Source organism: Stenella coeruleoalba (genome assembly GCF_951394435.1).
Source record: "Stenella coeruleoalba genome assembly, chromosome: 17".
In the NCBI taxonomy this organism is placed as follows: Eukaryota; Metazoa; Chordata; class Mammalia; order Artiodactyla; family Delphinidae; genus Stenella; species Stenella coeruleoalba.
The window spans coordinates 47,221,954-47,239,694 of record NC_137163.1 but is presented as its reverse complement, the minus strand read 5'-3'; the positions used below and the strand labels follow the sequence as shown (position 1 = coordinate 47,239,694).

Below are 17,741 nucleotides of genomic sequence, written 5' to 3'. Positions count from 1 at the left end.
ATAGCCTCAGGTACTGATGCCTAAATACTAGGATCACAGTATTTGTGTTCCCAAGGATGCCTTTCTATTGCTTTGCTTCTTTCCCCCTTTCCAAACTAGCTAATGCTGCCTTACCAGGATATCTATTTCACTTGTTCCAGCCTTTTTGATCCAATGTATTGAATAGCAGAATAGGTGAGTTACAAGAGGATATTTTGACTTCAAACAACAGAAATAAAATACTATATAATTGAAAAAAAAGAGGCAATCTTTCAGGCACATGTGGATCCAGGAGTTCACATGTTCTAACCAGGTCCCTTTCTCTCTTCCCCACCCCTTCTTCTCTCTGCCTTTTCTCCTCTCTGGTATTTCTCATTATGGGATCCAAATATTTCCCTGTTTATGTGGGAGCTTCTGGCACAGCTGCGGGCTTCTACGCTCGCAGCTCCAGGGCTGGCTGGAAGGGGCGGGCGCATCACAGCATAAGGTTGCACAAGGTGTGCACTTATATAGCAGGGCATCACATTTATGAGTGACGGATGATCACATTGTATACAGGGGTAGCTTCGCATAGTTTTTACATCACTTTTCTTGAAGATGGCAGTAAAATGGTATGTTTTTACAAAATCAAATAGTGTAACATTGTCCAAAAGATATACATAAAGCATTTAGAGGAAGGAGGCTCCTTTTTCTTTTAACTCCGGCACGGATTGTCTATTGGACAGTGGTAACCCTATGTCATCAACCTCGTCACTCCAGCAGAAGTCCAGGGATTAGCCCTGCATAACTCTTGTTAGCCTCTATTCCCTTCCTTGAACACTGTAGCCAGAAGGTTTTTTTCCTCCTCAAACCTTAAGTATTGAAACCTGGAGGAGGGGCATGTCTGAAAAGAAAATAATGGACTGGACTCTCCCTAGAAGGAAGATAAATGGGTGGTCAACAAGAAAAATAATAAAATCCTCTGTACCAGGAAATGTTTGAAGTGTTGTTTGGGTATCAAAAAACGGGTGCCCTACACATAAAGCAACAGAGGATATTGGTCTAAAAAGAACACCATGGCCAAAGGTGCATGACCTATTTCAACAGAGGATTTGAAAGCTAAAAGTTAACGTGTAAAATATTCAGTTCAATGTCATCATTTTACAGATGGGCAAAGTAAAACTCAGACACAGGAACAGAAGTGCCAAGGTCAGACAGGTGGTTGGTGGAAGAGACAACCAACTTCCCAACTTCTGACTTTTTAGGGGTGTGTGTGTGTGTTGTTTTGTTTGTGTGCAAGGACATTTTTCTTTAGTACACTAACATTACAACAGAAAGTATAGTCTTGTCTTGGTTTTCTCTGCGCCCTCAATTCTGTATAAGAGAGTTTCGCTGCACTCCAACAGAAAGGCTCAGCAAGAGTAGAGACCACCATAAGCAGTACACGTGGGCACCAAGGGCAGATACATTGCCCTTCCTTGTGTAGGAACTAGGGCCACTTGTTGCTTTAATGGGCCAAGTTTGGGCTGGACCTGCAGGAGGGGACACCTTTGAAAAACAGCTTCCTAACTGCACTACAACCTGCTCTGGCATCCTGATTCCACTCCCCAAACCCCCCAAATCTTCAGCCAGAAAAAAAAAAAAGAAGAATGGATCACTGGATCACTGGATGGATGGGGAGATTTCTGTCTGCTCCTCCTACTGCCACCTCTTTCTTGCTATTTCCTGCCCGAGGAAACCTGACATCAGCCCAAAAGCATCTCTGGAAATGGGCAGGAGGGAGCCTTACACCTGTCAGCGCCAGAGAAGAAAGTGCGCTCTGCAGAGTTCTCAGTTGTTCCATCTCTTGCGATGAAAGGAAGAAAAGGAGCGAATCCGCCACAGATTTACTGGAGACCAGGGTTACTTCATCCGGCTCCGGCCACAGTAACCCCTGAAGACCAAAGATGCATTTCCATTCCCAGCATTTCTTGTTGGCGTCTTTCCCTACAGGCTAGCCCAGTGCCTGGCCCCGGAGAAGTCTCTGCGTAAAGGTTCTTTAGGTCATCAATCAGCCTCCTGTGTGTATGTGTGTTTTTCTTAGGAAAAACTGGCACAGACGAATTAGCAGTACAGACTGGGGTCTCCCTACTACCCTTCATGCTTGGCGGCATCACCTTCGACTACCTCGCATTCTCCCGGCGCTGACAGTCCCGGCTCCGGACCTCAGGGTTGGAAGCAGTCAGCCCCAGCTAGAACCGCCCTGTCCGGGGCTGATGCCACCCTGTGCCTAGAATGTGCGTGTGGGTGCAGGCGGGCGAGCGAGCGGCTTCTACAGTGAGACCGAAGCAGGAGCTCAGCCTTCGCCTGCGACCTGCAATCCCCAGATTCCCTGGGGACCTCGAAACTCCCAATCGGAGGTACTCCCCCCCCACAGCCGCCCACCCATTCCCTCCCCCCTTACCTCAGCACGCAGCCCCTCCCTGCGTGATGATGCAAAACCCTGGGGAGGGTGGGCGCTGGGAAGGGTGGGGAAGAGCCTGAGAGCGAGCGAGGGTGGGAGGGAGTGGGCGGAGGAGGAGAGGGAGCCGAAGGCGCATTTAAAGCGATAGCCATCCTCGCTCTCTCCCCAGTGCTGGGCTGTTGGAGAGCTCGAGCTGCAAGCCACCGAGCGCGAGCTCGAGCGCGGCGCGCTGGCCGGGGAACCCAAGAGCGCACGGCGCCCCAAGCTGGCAGGCGCCGCGGGACCCCCCACCCTCGCCGGCTGCCCTTCCCCGGGCGCCCCTACCCTCCTCGCCCGCAGGAGACCCTGGGCTTCCCCGGAGGAGCTCACCCCAAGGGGCCAGGACTCCGGCGAGCCCGCCACCGTCCCCTCGAGTGCCGCCGCCACCACCGCAGCCGCGGGAGCAGTATGGTCCACCTGGGGAAGCTGCTCCGCGCCCTGACTTTGATGAAGTTTCCCTGCTGCGTGCTGGAGGTGCTTCTGTGCGCGCTGGCGGCGGCGGCGCGCGGCCAGGAGATGTACGCCCCGCACTCCATTCGGATCGAGGGGGAAGTCACCCTCGGGGGGCTGTTCCCGGTGCACGCGAAGGGTCCCAGCGGAGTGCCCTGCGGCGACATCAAGAGGGAGAACGGGATCCACAGGCTGGAAGCGATGCTCTACGCCCTGGACCAGATCAACAGCGATCCCAACCTGCTGCCCAACGTGACGCTGGGAGCGCGGATCCTGGACACTTGTTCCAGGGACACTTATGCGCTCGAACAGTCGCTCACTTTCGTCCAGGCGCTCATCCAGAAGGACACCTCCGAAGTGCGCTGCACCAACGGCGAGCCTCCGGTTTTCGTCAAGCCCGAGAAAGTAGTTGGAGTGATTGGGGCTTCGGGGAGTTCGGTCTCCATCATGGTAGCCAACATCCTGAGGCTTTTCCAGGTAGGGGGGCGCTCCCTCCGGGGCAGAGCGCGCCGTAGCTCCCCGCGCTCTTTATCCTGAAGGCTGGCTTGGACTCCAGGGGTGCGGGGTCTGGTCAGCCTTCGCTCATTTCCACCCTGGAGATCCTGCCGAATCCCTCCCACCTCACCCGAGGAGGTACTTGCCCTGCTTGATTCCTTTCCCTTCCATCTCTCCCCTGTCCGCGCTCCACTCCATCCGGCTTGACATTCTGGATTTATGGCCCCATTGACAAGAAACAGTCTCCGAAAAACAAGGCGATGATTTAAATGGGTTTGCATTCGAGTGAAATATGGTTCCAAACCAGGCTTGTAAAAGTGCCGGGCTCCTGTGAGAGCCACTTAGGCGCAAGGAATATGAAAGATGAGAAGACGCCTAGAAACTAGGCATTTCTCAACTCCCCAGCTTCCCTGCCCCAAGCCGCCCGACAAGCTGCAGCTGCCTTGGAAAATTTCGAGAAGAGCTTAGGGAGGCAGTTCTTAAACCGAAGGCTAAGTCTTCACCTACATTTGGACGTGAATTGCCCATTTCGCTCGGGTTGGATTTCCCGACCTGTCACCTATCTCTGCGAGGGCATGGGGCGGAAGGCGTGGGGACTGTCCTCAAGCGGGGAGAAGCCACCCGCAGACATGCCCCCAGGTGATTTGCTCTGGGCAGTTGTTTGCACCGTCTAAACTGCCTTTGCGATCTGGCCACTGGCAGGAGCCGGGCGATCAGCTTTCTACTCCTGCCAGCTCAGAGCCCGGAGGTGAGCTCATGCTAACTGCGAAACACAGTCGCTTTTTCTGCACCCACCCTGTGCCCCTCCTTTCCCACGACCTCTCTAACGCAGCCCCCAACCCCAATCCTGGGTTTTGAGGACGATTCTCAGAGCCAGACAAGAAGGCGCCTGGAGGGAGGCAGTAGGGTGCGCTGAGCAAGGCTGGGCGGTCCTCTAGCTCCGGGTGCAGGCGGGCAACGGCGGAAGATGCGAGGACGGCGGATCGGGCCCGCTGAGCGGTGGGCGGTGCTGCAGTGCTCTCTCACGGCCTGCTCCCGCAGCCTCGGCCCCACGGCTCCTGTGCCGCCCTGGGTATAGATGGATGGCTTCTGGATGAAGAAATTGAGTTTCAGGGTCTGCGTGACTATGGGTTCTCTTGTTTCTCTGTCTTTCTTCCTGTGTGTCTCTCTCCTTGTGTCTCTTTCTCCCTGCTTTTTTTTTTTTTTTGTCTCTCTGTTTTTATGTTCTCCCTTTCAATTTCTGCCTCTCTTTTCCTTCTCTACCCCTATCTCCAGGTTTTTTGTTCCTCTCTGTCTTGAAGTGATCCTTTCCTAATGCACAGCTCTCTCCCTGCCTGGTAGGACCCAAGCTCAGTTAGTCCCTTCTCCAGATGTTCTGGCTGACCCTTATGCTCCCCGTAGCTAAAAAGTCGGCTCCCTCTCAAGTGCCTTTCCTGAAGCATGTTGGGTTTCTGGAGGGGACTCCTTGTGAGATTCAAGCTGTCACTACATCAGCACCCAGGGGTATGAAGTTTGTGTTTGTGCTAGAAGGAGGGGTGCCTGTCTAAAGCTGCAGCCTGGTATGGCCCCTCTGAGCCTCTGAGCATCCCTAGCACCTGTTGAGTATGCCACCTCTAGATGTTTGCAAGGCCAAAAGTGCTTCTGGGCAGCCTTCACTTTGAGGTAATGCTTTCAGGAAGAGCCTGGGTTGTCGGAAGCAAAACCCAGAAGCACTTCCTTTACCTCTGAGCTTAAACTAGAGAACCTGAGGAGGCAGCGCTGCAGGGAGGATGAGGCCAGAGGTCACCTGAGAACCACAGGGGCAACTCACAGTATTTTTACTGGAGCTCTGGGGGTTGAAGGCATATTTGCTGTTTGACATTTTAAAAATTATTTTGGCGCCTTCACTTGGAGCTTGGGAGCTTGCAGATGGGCCTGCCTGTCGAAAAAAGAGTGAAATCTTAAAGTCAAGAGAGAGCTTGCAGACTAGGTGAAGGATTGTGTTTGCTGAAAAAGATTCCAGGGGGAGCTGATTCCTTCTCTGGTGTGTGGATCTGAGGCACTTGCAAGAAAAGAGAACGCTTGCCTTATGCTTAGTTCCCCCATTCCCTGGGCTGGGAAGGAAAGGAACTGAATGCCAGCATTAGCAGTGTGCGTTGGGACCAAAACCATTCAGAGAAAACACTGTCATTTTCCTCTAATTTGCAAATTGCAACTATTCATGTTGGATTGAACAGCTGAGGGAAAAGAGCCCCCAGTTTTCACCTGCATTTATTGAGAAGAGGCTGGTAGTAGGAGGGATGCACCAACTTGTAGCTTGTGCTGCAAGCTGGATATAAGCTTGGTGTGAGCATCCTGGTTAACCACTGTCCATGTTCAAATATACAGAGATAGATTCCAACAATCTCTTCCAGTAGCCTTATTTTTGCGTGTGATCTTAGAAGCTCCTGGCATGTAAGTCCAGCCCCCAGTTTCCCAGCCTCTGTAAACCTGCAAAATGAATAGAGAGAATAGTGGAACACAGACCCCTTGTTCAAAGACACAGTCACTTTAGGGAAAGAGGAAAAGAACGGGTAGGTGAATCTTCTCTGGGATTGCAGGGTTCAGCTCAATGAAGACTGTCCTGTATAAAAGAAACTCCTCTAAATGGTTGAATTCTTAGCTCTCCAGAGATTTGAGTTTTCTTTTCCCCAGTCCCTGTGGGTTGCTGTGGGGAATGTGCCAAACCTATCATTTGAGATAAAAATTTATGGTGAGGTAAGCTTCTAGGCTGGAGGAAGGAAGACTTAGTGACTGAAATGGGGGATGCTAAGCACTGGGGGGCAGGAAGGAACAAGGAGCTAGTAATGGATGTAACAAATGCTGCAGCTGCCAGCAAAGCCTGGATTGAAGTTCCTTCCTGAAAATGAGGACCTGGGCAAGAATGACCACTCAGATGTAAACAGTGTCTCTGACTGGGAATTCTCATCTGCCTGCCGGTGGGCCAGAGCTGAGCAAGTCCTTTCTCTCCTCTGTATGCACACTGAATTGGTTAGTAAGTGACATTTCAGAGGACAGGAATCATATTCAGTGGATCTTTCAAATCCAGGAGTTTGAGGCTAATGAAATTAGTGTGTGGCCAGGGCTCTGCCAACTAGAATTAAGTCACTGCAGCCACCCTGCAATGCATTTTCAGCCTGAAGGGAGCATCAGGGAGGAATTTCGGGAGATTTGTTTCTGAGCCTGTACAAAATAATACTCTCCTAATGCTAAGAAAGATTAAATGTAAATTAATATTGACTACGAGTAACATATTTAAAAAATAATCGCCGAGTGGGGGATGGCTTAAAGTGGAGAGATTATATAATATGGTGTGCAAAGAATAAATCTCTTCTGACCACTGTTTCATGGGCTATAAGTAAGATCTATTACAATGGAAAGTAATGGGAACGTTTTTATTCAAGGCTTCTCTGCTATTGACTTGAGAGCAAACACTCTGAGAGTATAAATTACTCTTGCTATGTGCTGACTCTGAATGAACAATATTTCATGTGCAGTGCCATGGTCTAAGCTATAGACTTGGAATTGAATGGCATCTGTTTCAATTGTTTTGTTCTCTCAAGAGCAACTAGATAGAAAAAAGTGGTCAATTTGACCCTTGTGGGAGCGTGTTGCAAATCTAAACCTGTGTCCCTCATACCATAAATGAAATACATTTGTAAATTTGTAAGTGTTTTCCTTCTGTTCATTGATGCTTGAGTATAATCTCAAACTGGCAGCAACATTTTATACATAAGTACTTGGTTTTCTTCCTTTCTTCTTTCTCTTTCTCCTCTCTCTCTCTCTCTCTCTTTCTCCATCTTATGTAATTGGATAGAACTGGGCACCTAGGATGATGTGGTGTTACTATAGTGGGATTTTTTTTTTTAAAAAAAAACAACTCGAAGTTACCCTTTTAAAAATTTCATAAATACAGGTGTCAGTGCCATTTGGAATAGTCTCTATAACAATTTCTGTCTCCACATTAACTGTGTTTCAGCAAATTTACCTAACAGATGGTGAGTGGGCAATTTTTAAAGGGGCATTTTTTAAAAGAGCGGAGAGGGAAGGAATAGAGACAGGCACATACTATATTTGAAGTTACCTCCACGTGTATTTTATGTATGTATACCCATACAATTAAGAAGTCTTTGGATGTTTTATCTTCAAGAATAATTCAGATAATGGATTACTTGAATATCATAAACATTTAGGGTTTAACAGATTTGTTACATATAGACGTTGTATCATGGATTTAAAAGACCATAGCAAGCGGGCAGCGGCGGGCGGAGCGACCGAGGGGCGGCGCGGGCTGGGCGGCGGGTGCGGGGGTCCGTGCTTCCTCGCGGTAGAGGGCTGGGGTTCGCCGGCGACGCCGGGTTGCTCCGCGTTGCCAGGTTACCGAGCGCGTGCCCCGCGCCCGCTCTTCCGCCCGGGCCGCCCTCGGCGCCGCCTGAGCCGCGGTGCGGGCTGCGCGGGGCGCCGGTTCCGCGGAAGCCTGGGTCGGGCGCTGCGTGCGGGACTCTCGTCGCTCGTGGACGGGGCGCGAGCGCGCGGAGGACGTAGGGCGCCGACCTGGGCCTCCCCGGCGCTCCGGCTCCGCTCAGGGCGCCCGCTCAGGGGCCTCCGGCGCGAGGCCCCCTTCGTGGTCAAGATGGCGGCGCCCAGGCGGGCCGCGCCGAGGTGAGCTGGAGCCGGGCCCGGAGAGGGGCGAGTCGGCCACTCCCAGGACTTGGACCCCGGGCTGGTCTCCCGTCTCCCGGGGAGCGGTGGGTGAGTGGGCGTGGCCGCGCGTTGGTCCCTCTCGTGGGGTGGTCAGCTCTTCGTGCGTCCGCAGACTTCTGTCGTCTTATAGTCAGATCTGGGGTGGCCCAGGTTGGAGGCGAGGGTGCTTGATTGGGGAAACCTGAGGGGTTTAAGGACTCTATTGCGATCGTTTCAGACCCCAGCAAGAAGCTGAGCAAGTTTCCTCCTGACTCTCTTCCCGGCTAAGTTTTCTCCTTTCTCTGAAGGCGCCAGCTTTCCTGAATCACCTTGTTACCCGGGGGGATACAGTTGGTGGTTCTGACCGTGGAACGTAGGACCCGGCGCGGGGAAGCCTGAGCTGGTTCTAGTTACTTTGTTTGCAAAGCACTTGTCTTGTCTTTGGAATCTTTGTGTATGTAACCAACGTTGGGAAGAGCCAGCGTTTTCTCCTCCAAAACACTGCGAGAGGTAACTTTATACGTAAGAAACAAGTGGGCGTTCACATCCATCTCTTTTCCAACCACTGAGTTTTGGTTGTGTTTCTTTTCTTTAAGTTTGTCTCGTTCTGAAGTGATAACAAAAAAACACACAAAACAAAAAAAAGACCATAGCCAATTACACAAAGTATACTCTAGTCGCAGTCCTGCCATTAATTAGCTTAAGTCATTTAATTTTTCTAGGCCTCATTTTTCTCATGTGATGTTTTTTCTTTGAAAAAGTATAGTTTCTGGAAGTCTCTAATCTCTGTGTCATAGTTCAGCTTGGAGAAAACCTGTTCTTATCCAAACTCCATGACATTGTATTTCCAGCTCCAACTTTGGACTTTGAGTGAGTTGGGGGCAACTTTTTAAGGATATTTTCACACAGCTTTTTTAGTTAATATCGGTCTAGCTGACTTGTCATACTTAGACTTTCTCCCATATTCTTTTACCAGTGTGTTCCTTAGTCATATATATAAAGACTGTTGTGGGAAAAATGACCTCCTGGGTCAGCTTACTGCATGGTCATCGACACAGGGCAGGGAGTAAGATTCTGTGGATTTTACAGAAGCAGATACAGGTTTCATTATCCATGTCCTCTCCCCTTTCATCTTACAAAAACAGCAGGCTTTTCTTGGAGAACTGCCAGATAATGCCATCCTGCCTCCTCACGGGCCCTGGGGATGAGTCGCCCAGGGACTGAACTCCAGTAAAGCAGGTGATTGGCTCATGGGTAGGCATCTGACCTCGGCTAAGTCTATCAGACTCCTCCCCAGGACTTTTGTCTCAGAGCAAAATGGAAGAATTGTCTTTTCTCTCTGGAATTTCTAAGCTGGGGAGATATGACTCTGGGACTCCCAGTGACCATCCAGCACAAGAAGAGACTTTCTGTAAAATAAAGTCTTGCAGCGGTAAGCAGGGCTGAGCGATGTAGAGAGAGCTGGAACCCTGCTGATACTCTGGAACTTCCAGATCCAACTGTATCTGAATATGGCTGCATCCCTGAATTTCTAGTACTTGTTTGTTGAGGTTGTTGTTGTTGTTTGGTTTTTGTTTTTAAATTTCCTTTGACTATTTTGAATTTGTTTTCAGCCATGTGCATTTGAAAGCATCATAGCTAAAAGAGCTAATTTCCTACATTAATGTCAGGTTTGCTTCCTTAAGTGAAAAATAATATCCGCTATTTTCTTTAAATAAGATCCTTCTAGCTCAGGTTTGAGATATTCAAAACTCTGCCTCCTACCCCCCTCTTTTCCAACATTTACTATATCACCTTGAAGAACTTGTGACCACATCTTTCCCATCTAGACGCAGTTGAGAGAGAGAGCAAAGACTTCTGATATAAACTGCAACCTATACGCCTCCTACCTGGAAGCTTTAGAACATACTTGATTCTTGTCATTAAAGCAAATCTTTTGTTGTTGTCTCCAGGGCACAGAAGCATTTTCATGGCATAATGGAGTACAAAGTACATTAAGCCTAACTCTATTTCTCATCCTCTTACTTTAAATAGGCAGAAAAGAACAATCTCAAACACATTTTCCCAACAAATAAAATACATATACGATTATGTTTAGAAGACGTTTATGCAACATATAGTTAGACTGATTAATTAATGGACCTTTCGCCAATTGGCACAGTAAATATATATGTTCAATGTGCTCAATTAAAAAGAAGACCATAACATATTTTTACAGGTTAATTATCTGAGAAGAGTATTGTGCCAGCACACTTGATACTACAGTATTTCATGTTTGACAGGTAATCTTCTTTCAATTATATTTACTGCTAAATGTTTCTTGGATCAAGCTATTAAATTATAAGGTCACAAGTAAAATGATATGAAATTACAATGATAAAGGGACACATATCCCACTTTATGAGAATAGAAGTTCTATTCAGTACTACTAGTAGTGACCACAGTACTAATTTGAGCCCTTACTATGAGCCACTGTGCCCATATACATTTAGTTCTTACAGTAGTTCTGCAAAGGGCATATAATAATCCACAGTGTAAAGCTGAAGAAAGTGATTCTCATAGCTGAAAGTCACATAGCTGGTGAGTGGCAAAGTCTAGATTCAAACTTAGAGTCGTCTGACAATGCCCAGGTTGTTGACCACTATGTACACTGCTCAATTGTTGCACCAATAAAGAAGTGCTTGAAATAATTATAGATTTGCCTACCCCGAAACTGCAGTGATTTAAAGACATCAAAGTTGCCAGTTGCTTAACCACATCTACTTACAGTAAGAAATTACATTTTATTTCATTTCTAAAACAAGATTAATTCTGCAGGCCCATCGAAACTTGAGCACACAAATCCTACCTCCAAATGAACGATGCTTGTTTTCCATTATTCAACAGATGGCCCTGTACAGAGGCAATAAATATATAGTAGAATTTTCATTCAAATAAATGAGAAGAGAGGTTTCTTCTTGTCCTGATTCAGTGCCCATCATTATGGATTATGATGGCTCTTCCCAAACTTTACTTCATTCACTCCACTCTTTCTACAAAACTCCAGTAATGGAATCCATCATTCAGATATATGTGCAAAGCGAAAGGACTGTATTGATACAGTTGCTGAAAGTCAAGTTGATAGAGCACAGGAAATACATCCTAATAAATGCAACATTAATGTTTGTGTGGGCCTTGGAGTGAGGGGTAGAAGAATTTTCAGTTTAATGGAATATTTTGCCTCTTGCTGTGAAAGTGTGGCTTAATAGTCTTGTAATTGGTCATTTACAGAATCCTCCATCTCTGGGTTTCATGCTTTCTTTACTCTGCAGCTGTTGATTCCTTCTCTTGTTCTGGATGGAAGATAGCAACGAAGCCACTTCAAAGGGCTCAGCCTGCCTTTTTGTGTTATTGTTTAGATGAAGATATTTCCATTTATTAAAGCACACTATTTAAACATTTTTATCATGTTTCAAACTTGACTGTGTCCTGAAGGTATGAGCACAGGCAGACATAATGGGGGATGTTTTCCAGGAGAGAACATACCCTTATCAAAGGAATTATGAGAATTTTCATGTATGGATTGAAAATCAAATTCTGGAGTTAGACCCGAATTTAAATTCATACTCGCAACTTATTACCAGTCTCATCTTGATCAAACGGTTACCACACTTCTCATCAATTTCCTTATCTTTGAAAGCGGAATAAGAGAAGTATGCCTGGTGGAGTTACACATCAAGCTCATCTGATAGAATATTCATAAGGATTTTGCACAAAATATACATGGAAATATTTTAGCACCGAGTTTAGCATGTGATTCGTCTTCAATACATTTAAGAGCTATTATTTTATTATTATTATGCTATCATTAAATATCACTGTTACTTAAATGTCATTATTGCTAAAATTGCTGTAAAACTACCGCAATAACCCATGATGAATTCCCCTCTTCTGTATCCTTTGTTTAAGTGGAAAATATATATATAAATCTAGACAGAGAACACTTTAGTGATCCTATTCAGTGGAGTGAGAATTTCCATGGCACTGATTAAAACAAATCCTGAATTGCATGGACTTAAGATAGCAGGGAGGGGCTTCCCTGGTGGCGCAGTGGTTGAGAGTTCGTGACCCGATCCGGGAAGATCCCACATGCTGCGGAGCGGCTGGGCCTGTGAGCCATGGCCGCTGAGCCTGTGCGTCCGGAGCCTGTGCTCCGCAACGGGAGAGGCTGCAACAGTAAGAAGCCCGCGTACCGCAAAGAAGGAGAAAAAAAAAAAAAAGATAGCAGAGAGGCTAAGAGATTTGAAGTTCGACATCCCCAAGTGTGAATTCTACTGTGACCCTCTTCTAGCTCTAGAACCTTGAGGAAGTTACTTAAACTTTCTGAGCTTTACTACTAGTTTCCTCATCTGTATCTTTTTCAGGACTATTTATCAAGCATCTTCCTGTTCTCTATGCTTGGACGTATCAATGAATAAATTAGACAAGAGCCTTTGCCTGCGTGCTCCTTCTTGCATGCTTTCTCCCTCCTTACACTCTCGTGTGGAAACGGATGTTATAAATAAATTCTATGCTTTGTCACAGGTTGATGGGCACTACGGGATAAGGAAAAGGATGTGAAGCTCACTGAAGAGGCTTGGGTTGGGAGTGCTGGAGGAGTGTACAGGTAGGTTCTGATTTTAAATAGGGTAGTCAGGGTGGATTTTATAAGTTGACATTTGAGCAAAGACTTGAAGTGAGGGAGTTGTCAGAATGTATGATGGGGAGACCACTCCGTGGGAGCAAGAATAACCAGTCCCAAAACTCTAAGGCAGAAATATGCCGGGCAGCTTGGAGGAATATCAAGGAGGCCACCCTGGCTGACTTAGTCAGTGGGGAGGAAGAGACAGCAGGAGGGCTGGAGGTCGGATATGTGATGGGATGGATTGGGTAAGTCCTGGGAGGCCATCACATGCATTGTGTCTTTTACTCTAAATGTAGGCAGCCAGGGGCAGGATTTTAGCCGAGGTGTGGCATGAACTGTCTCTTGTTTGAAAAGCATAACTCTATCTGTGGTCTTGAGGATGTGGGGAGAGAGTGGAGTCAGGGAGAATCTCGGGAGGCGACTACAGGATCCTCGAGGTCTATGTTGGTGGCCTGCACCAGGCTGCTAGCGGCTGGTAATTCTCAGAAGTGGCACATTGGGAAGGTTGTGACAGCATTTCGTGGTAGATTGAATGCAAGAATGGAAAGGAAGAGGGGGTCAAGGGTGAATTCGAGATTTAGGGCCTGGGGAACTAGAAAGGTGTGGTTACTGTCACCTAAGATGGAAAAAGTTTGGGGTAGAGCACGTTTGGGGGATTAAAGACCAGTTTTGGAGGTATAAGATTTGAGATGTTTTCGTGACATCCAAGTAGAGATGCTGAGTACACAGTTGGATACACAAGTCTGCAGTTCTGAAGAAAGGTCTAAACTAGAGATACACTTTAATACAATGGAGATATTAAGAATAATTACATGGAAGCGCTATTTTAAAGGTAAAATGAAGTAATGCAATTAGCACTCTGTCTTCTCAAAACATTTAATAACTGTTAGCTAAAATAATTACCTGAAATGAAAAAATACCTATAGTTTGTTTTGTTGTTTGCAGTAAAAGTGAATGAAATGTCACAATTATTTTAATAGTATTTGTGACACAGTAGTTTTAGTTAAGACACCATGACTACAAACATTTACACTAAACCTTTCAGTCTCCTGCTTTTCACTCTGATAGGGTACTTGGAACCATATTTTGTAAGGTTTAAGTTAGTTGTCATAGGGTACCTCTTTAATTAGAAGTAATTCTGAACTGCCTAGTTCCATGCAGTTTTATATACATATATGTATAATTATTATTTTATGATTTATCAAACTCAGTTGAAAATTTGCATCACTGATATACATTAGAATTTAAGCATTTACCCAGGTACTCAAGGAAAAAATTGTACTTGTCTTGTAATTTCCATAGGGGTACTTACTTTCACATCTTCCCTTCACTTTGCAATTGCAGACATGGCAGGGGAAATATTATCTTACTGGTCTTTGAGTTCCCCTTAGCTATCTGCAACTCCTTAAACAGCCTTTGTGGCTTAACCAAAATTCTCTTCCATCTTCATTCCGCTAACAGATATTGGTCTAAGCATGTACTTATACTAAAAAATGCATGACCACGTTGTCTCTACACATCTATAATTTTATGTTAACACTATCATTATGTAAGCTGTACTTTAATTGTAATTATAACAGATTTTATGTCAACACACATCCATTTCTAGTGTTCATCTGGTGTTCAAGGGGAGAGCAGCATGTCGTAAATTTTATCAAAATATAACATCTGAAGACTAGAACAGAGGGTAATTGTGTAATTCTGTATTCACTCTAATTAAGTTCAGTGGAGTTGGCATAATAGAATTAAGATGAAAAAAAAAAGACATCGAGGTACCATGACTCCCTCTCCTAACACACCCTTTTTGTATCCGAGAGCAGAGACTCAGCACCTTTCTGTACAGAAATGGAGACAGGAAGAGGCCAGAGGATGAATGACAGGCACGAATGAGGTGGAACTTTGAAGAGCAACATGGAAATGAAATACTTCTTTTGTATTTGGTAGGTGGGGAAAATGTACCAGCGTGTATGCCTACTGGGACCACGTTTTCCAGAACAGTTAAGCCCAGTGTCAACTGTGCTGTCCCACCTTCCTCGTAAGTAGGAACATACTGTTACTTGAATCTTTGCTTCCTGTTTCTTGATAGCTGGTTGAGAAGATTATCACAGGAAGTGCATCTTGTTAGCAAATACACTGTTTTGAAATGATTGACACTCACTGAAGAGTGGCAACTCCAAGCTTGCTCTCTCTTGTGGACTATTTAAGTCTGGAGTGCAGGAGTGGGTTATGGGGAAAGACCATTGGAATTCTTATGTCTTCAGCATAATGGTTATAGGATAATGGTTAGGAGTGTAGATGCTGGTTCAAATCTCTGCTTTCCACTTGCTAACCATATGAGCTTGGGCAATTTACCTGATTACCTGAACCTCAATACTCCTGCCTATAAAATGATGTTAATAATATTTCATCCCCATAGACTTGTTTTCAATGTTAACATGAAGTCAGTTACGCCAAGCACTTAATACAATGCCTAGAGCATAGTGAAGTCTATTATTACTATTACTAGTACTACTACTACTATTATTATTATTACTGTCACGATGCCATGTGCTATTTTTCCTATGCCTTATTCCATTATCTTTTGCCCTGTCCCCCCATTTCTGTCTTGTTTCTGTACAAGGGTAGGTTTGTCACAGAGCATTTTCTTTCCCTAGTGTCTGACTCTTAGTCATCAAGGTGACTGGTCCACGACCCGACATTCATTGCTGCTCGTTGAAGCAACCCATTTTGAGAAGGGGAGTTGGATATTGATGCCAAGTTGGGTCAAGGAGAGAGAATTTTCTCTCTTCTGCACTCAGAGAGCTAAGTGAAATATTCAGGCCTCAGAAGGAGAATCAGGCAAAGGGCAACATGCTTAATTTCATACCTTAGTGATTAAGAACAAGTCAGACAGGCTGGATTTGAACTCATTTCCGTCATGTACTGACAATGGGATCTTAGGTGCTTTTGTAACCCGTCTGAGGCTCAGTCAACATCTGAAAGAGACGAATAACATTATCAGGACCTAGCGTATAGCCTCCTTGTAATAAGTGAGTAAATCCTTTTAAAACGTTCAGCACGTTGTTTGGCATATAAACACGTAATAAAATTTAGCTTCTTTGACTACTCCCGCTGCTAATATTATTAAGTAGCTGAGCAGATCCGAGGCCCATTTTTTTCTTAGATTGCACATAATCATTTGGACAACCAGCTCACATTGATCAACCGTTGCTTATATATAAACCCCCATGAACCCAAAGGTGCTTTAACTCTCTCCCAGTCAGAGCCTGTTCTGGGGGCAGAAGCAACACCGGCACTACCCCTGTCATCTTTGCCTTTATTGTCACTACACTCGCCTGCCGTACTGAGCACTTTCTGTGTGCCAGGCACCAAATTTAGCCCTGCGTATGCACTGTATCATATAGTTCTCACACTCAGGTGGGAGACATTATCATCATCCCCAATTTTCAGATAAAGACGCCGAGGTGTTGGAAACGTAAGAAACTTGACCCACAGCAAGAGATGGAGCCGGAGTATTCAAACCCTTCTCTCTGACCACAAGAACCCTTAAATATTAGCATACTACTACATCCGGGTAAGAAAATCTGCTTCCAGCCACTCTGGTGAGAGTAGAAATGATTCTCAGTCCCCACATTCCTCTATTGCCCATGCCACCCTAGCCTCAGGACTAGGGGGGAAAGGAAGTAATCTCTTCAAAGAGCAGCCAAAGGGAACCTACTCCCTTCTGCCTTTTCGTAATCAACTAACCAATATTTTATTTCCTTCTTAAGAGTCCCCACGTGTTCCTTTTGGTACTTAGCTTGGCCTTTTAGAATTCTGACATTCTGTACATGACTCATCCACTGTATTTCATGTTAATTTATTGAGGTCAAGTATAGGGTCTTACTCATCCTGAAGTCCAGTTATCCCCTGTCACATCTAACTCTGTTCTTTTCTTCTCGTAGGACATCTGCAGATATTTATTTGAATTTTGTTGAATTGTTCTCATCAATAGTACATTAAAAGTTATACAGAAAGTGCTTTCTTACAAGGAAAACCATCGAAATAGATTTCTAGCTCTTTACTTTTTATAGCACTATTGTAGAGATTATAGATCTCCAGGTAATATTTTTTAGATTGAGTTCTTCATATCATCTTATTTTTACATATAATGATAAATCTGAATTTTCTCTATCAAAGCTCTGAGACTTCACTGGCTTGTAACTTAGCTTGTTGATTATGTGTGGTTGACTTTTCCATTTACAATGATATTTGATCCTGGTAAGGATGGGGCTGGGTGGGAAGGTACATCTTAGCGCCATCAATTGGTTTTGTAGAGAACTAACATAAAGATCTAAAGTCTCATCATATTTCTGCAGAACTCATGAATCATTTTATTATAATTCCATTCATCCGGGGAGTATAAAACCATTTTCAAATTGTTATTCCTAATTTGTTCATCTTCTCTTCCTTAGTCTTAGTGAGAAGAGAGCAGGCTGAATGGAAGAAAGTCATTATGACCACTGGGGCCACTAGGGTAGGCATCAGTCCCAGAGTTTTGTTTTCATCTCTCCGCTATTAATATTGGCTAATGTCTTGAGTGCTTACTTGGGGCAAATTACTTAGCCGACCATGGCAAATGGATTGTGTCATTTCATCCCCTGATAGTCATACAATTAATGTATGTATTATTATGATATCCCATAATGCATATATGGAACAGAGCCTCAGAAGTAGTTATTTGCTCACCAAAATATGGTAGATGTGGAATTTGGACTCAGGTCTGATAGACTCCTAAATCACTCCTAGTGCTTTTTACCACGAAATTAAAGTTGTATACCTCTGGAGAGTAGATAGTTTCTAAAATTTCCTCAGCTCTAACGTTTTATAATTAAATTTTTGTCTGATGGCAAGCTTAACGGTTAAGATGGGTAGGAAGGAATGCCAGCCTGTTGAATGGAATTTCCCTGAAATGAGCCGGTTCACTCATTCATTCACTCAGCATGTATTGAA

At 45.3% G+C, this 17,741-nt stretch overlaps 1 protein-coding gene across 1 annotated transcript in view; it reads left to right on the top strand.

Moving 5' to 3' along the window:
* Positions 1-2,232: 2,232 nt before the first annotated feature.
* The window catches only part of LOC307176365 (uncharacterized protein), a gene marked incomplete at its 5' end in the record, with an annotated part of 91,721 nt that continues 76,212 nt past the window's right edge, over positions 2,233-17,741 (top strand). The window contains 4 exons of the mRNA XM_079902404.1: positions 2,233-2,357; positions 2,449-3,367; positions 12,650-12,731; positions 14,694-14,784. Of these exons, the coding sequence (XP_079758530.1) occupies positions 2,233-2,357; positions 2,449-3,367; positions 12,650-12,685 (1,080 nt within the window). The 3' untranslated portion in view covers positions 12,686-12,731; positions 14,694-14,784. The remainder of the gene's footprint in view (positions 2,358-2,448; positions 3,368-12,649; positions 12,732-14,693; positions 14,785-17,741) is intronic.